Source organism: Buceros rhinoceros, unplaced genomic scaffold (assembly GCF_000710305.1).
Source record: "Buceros rhinoceros silvestris isolate BGI_N320 unplaced genomic scaffold, ASM71030v1 scaffold3328, whole genome shotgun sequence".
Taxonomy (NCBI): domain Eukaryota; kingdom Metazoa; phylum Chordata; class Aves; order Bucerotiformes; family Bucerotidae; genus Buceros; species Buceros rhinoceros.
This window is the reverse complement of record NW_010427258.1, coordinates 37111-40579: the sequence shown is the minus strand read 5'-3', so window position 1 is coordinate 40579 and position 3469 is coordinate 37111. Positions and strand designations below refer to the sequence as shown.

The 3469-nt window shown below is 43.0% G+C and overlaps 1 protein-coding gene across 1 annotated transcript in view; it reads left to right on the top strand.

Moving 5' to 3' along the window:
* The first annotated feature begins 1546 nt into the window (after positions 1-1546).
* Positions 1547-3469, top strand: part of PHACTR3 (phosphatase and actin regulator 3) — a 23445-nt gene continuing 21522 nt past the window's right edge. The window contains exons 1-2 of the mRNA XM_010141797.1: positions 1547-1727; positions 2601-2678. Coding sequence (XP_010140099.1) covers positions 1571-1727; positions 2601-2678 — 235 coding nt within the window. The 5' untranslated portion in view covers positions 1547-1570. The remainder of the gene's footprint in view (positions 1728-2600; positions 2679-3469) is intronic.

Sequence of the window (3469 nt, the reverse complement as noted above, 5' to 3'; positions counted from 1 at the left end):
GCTCTAAATTCAGCACATAGAGAAATTCACTGGGCACACACAATGAGGGGAGGGGTGGGGGGAGGATTGTTACGGTCTTTTCTGTGTTCTGATAGTTCACGTGGCCAAGTTTTCACTGAATGATTCATCTCTGTAACCAGTATTTTCAAAACTAAATGGAAGAGGAGGAACATGTTCATTCCACTGCTGTGTTTAATAATCTTCAAGAATTGTTTCCTGTTTACTTGGAAATACGCTCCTCCATGATGTCATTTAAGCATTTTCACCCTCTTAACTTAAAAACAAGGCCTAGAAGATGCTGCATAGTTTTTATCTTGCAGTCACAAGGCTACTTATGATAAATACTGTTGTTCCAGAGAGAAATTACTTGGAAATGTGCATATGTTCAGTGCTCCACATTACTCGTTTAAATCATAACTGATTGTTGAAAAAAAAAATACAAATCGTCATTCAGTTTTTATTCATGTAACGTGTCTGATGACTGATGGCAGCTTCTCTTTTAACAATCACTGTCTTGGTACTCCAATAAAAATCTCAGTGAAGACATCAATAACCCCATTTATGGAACTGTGCTGCTTGCTTCTATGGTACTGGCTGGCACACGACTGTGAATAGTCAGTGGGTATTGTTTTGTGTAACTCTATAAGCAAAACTTACAGTGTATTTTCAAGACAAAAAATTAAAAATACCTAAATTGCTTTTCCAGCTGAAACACTATCTCTGAATTCCTGTGGCTTGGCTGGACAAAGGGGGATGAATTTTCCCCTCAGCCTCCTCAAGGAATAAATTTGCTTAGTAGTTCTAAGATTTTACTTAGATAGCACATATCAAACAAACTGTTCTTATAGAAAAGATTTGCATTAGCTCACACAAGTCAGTGTGTTCTGTGTCAGCTTATGCGAAAAGACTTGTTTTAAAAGGCAGCAATATCCTGTGGTGTGAGAACAGAGCTGGAAGCCAAGAATTCAGAAGGGACCTGAGCTTTCTCATACTTCCTCTCAGCTTTTCATAACGGTCTAAATTTTTCTAAATGAACGTTACATTTATGTGATTAACTGGAGGCCGCATGGGCCAGACTTACAGATGTGTTAAATTTCTACTGCTCCTATTAAAGCTATTGGGAGCTCTCAGCTCTCCACGTTTCAGAAGGCTGTAATGCAGTTCTACACACCCTTGGGAGGGAGCGTAACAGGCATGGCCAGGAGTAGGAGAGCAATGAGTGTACAAATTCAGCACATCCCTCTCCCCATGGGCCTAATAGCCCTGATTAATCCATGGGGGGCAGCAGCGATGCAGATACTGAATATTTGGCATCCAGACAGGTACTGTGCAAGACCACAGTCAAGAGAAGTAACCGGGCTGACACAGTGAGGTTGAACACCTCTCTGGCTCAGCCTGGCTGCTGGCTTCAGTGGTGCAGAGACTTTCTTTCAAGGTCTTACATTGCTTATCTGGGTGACTAGACTGATTGCTTGTTAGCTGGTGAACCTCCACGTGCCTCCCCTTTTCAAGTCCATGCTGAAGCTTTTTGTCTAACAGCTGGCTTTCCTCTCTTCCCCTCTCAGATGAGATGGAGCAGTCCCCTGCAATGCGTTCTGAATACTTGGTCTCAGGGATTCGAACTCCACCAGTGAGGAGGAACAGCAAACTGGCAACACTGGGCAGGATCTTCAAACCATGGAAGTGGCGGAAAAAGAAAAACGAGAAGCTAAAGCAGACTTCTGCAGGTAGGATGAGAAAAAGAAAGTGATGCTGCAGAGAGCAAAGCTTAGGGTGGGTGAAATTTGCTAACATGGGAAATGTTAATGGTGACCTGATCTACACCTTATTCAGAGATGTCAGCATGTTACAGAAGAACGTTTAAGGCTAGAAATAGGCCATATAGCCTGGCTTCCTGTATAATACAGCATAGTGCATTTAGAAAAAAAACGTTCAAAATACAAGAGTCAAGCACAAGCCTCGACACCGACTGCTTTTCAGGGGCTGCCCCTTCTCCAGAACAGGCTACATTTATGGCCCCAAGTATCATCACCCCTCTTATTTGGGGTGAAGATTATGTAGGTCACAGTAACATTATGAAAAGTGACAGGAGGGAGCTACAGCGTGCAGAATGCCTTCCCTCAAGCAGCTGTCTCTGCGGTGAAGGAGCCCAGCACACAGCACTGCGTGCTCTCTCTAGTCTCCAGGGCTGTCTCAGGAGACCAGCAAAGAGACAAACTTGCCTTTTCCTAAGGTAAGATGGTGCAATTCCTCCACTTGCCCAGATATCCTGGGGAGGGTCACTGCTTCCTGAAGCAGCTCCAACACACCATATTAAACCAGCAGGAAGGCTCTAATATCCCCAATACTCTGCACTCAGTGTGATCAGACAGTGAGTTAGATCATTAATCTCCACTCTACATGCGGGTGATTTTACAGCTCTTTAGCAAAGTAAAAGGCACAAATAGGCTGACCAGTCCATGCTCCCCAAAACAAAATCCTTGCAGCTCTTTCCACACACACAGCAGCTGAGACTAGAGGGAATTTCCACACTGCATCTTTCTCACTCCATTACACAAATACTCTACTGTTAACTGGTGTTATGCTATTGCTTTGTGCAGTGCTGGAGAAGAAGATGACAGCACGACAAGGTCGGGATGAACTCATTAAGAAAGGCCTTCTGGAAATGATGGAACAAGGTAAGTGAAAATTCTTTGTCTTTTTTTTGTCGGAGTCTTTTTCAGGACAATAGGAAACCCATATTTGCAAAAGAAGGAACCTAAACATCAAATGAATAAAAAAACCCCTTCAGGCCAGAGAAGGAAATTCCATGTCTGAATTAAGCACATCTTCCCTCAATTTTCTCCCTACTGCAATCAATCCATGCAGCTTAATTTTTGATGTTTTACCATCTTGAATGCACTCCGTCTTACCTTGATTTATACAGGTTGCTGTCTGAGCTGGTGCGTGTGTTTGATGCAATTGCACTAAACCTAACTAAATCCTGCTGCCAAGAGAGTCAGCTAAAGCTGGTATAAATATAAACTTAAACATACAGGCACATTCAGCTAACATGGACTACCCATGAATCCAAATCTCATCAAAAGATACTAATCTGGTGTATTCAGCTGTCTTCCCAGTAAACCTGGTTTGTGACAAAGCATATCACCCTTCTGCCTGCTTTCCATTCACATGGAAAAGTGGAGTCTTTGGTCGTGTCATTTTACAGCTTTCCTGAGTACAAACCAGGTTCATCAGAAGTCACTGAGTGAAAGGTGATGGAGTGTCTGAAGCGTGCACAAAGGACTCTGGTTCTGAACGTCCCTGCTCCAAAGGCCTGACAGATGCTCTAGGGAAACAGAGATCTGGGTGATTGGTCTATGAGACTGAGTGAGCTCCCAGTGTTGGACAATTGCCATTTCCACCTAAACAGAGACTAAAAAAAAAAAAAAAAAGGGCATCTTTACTTTGAAAATTTCATAGCAGAAAG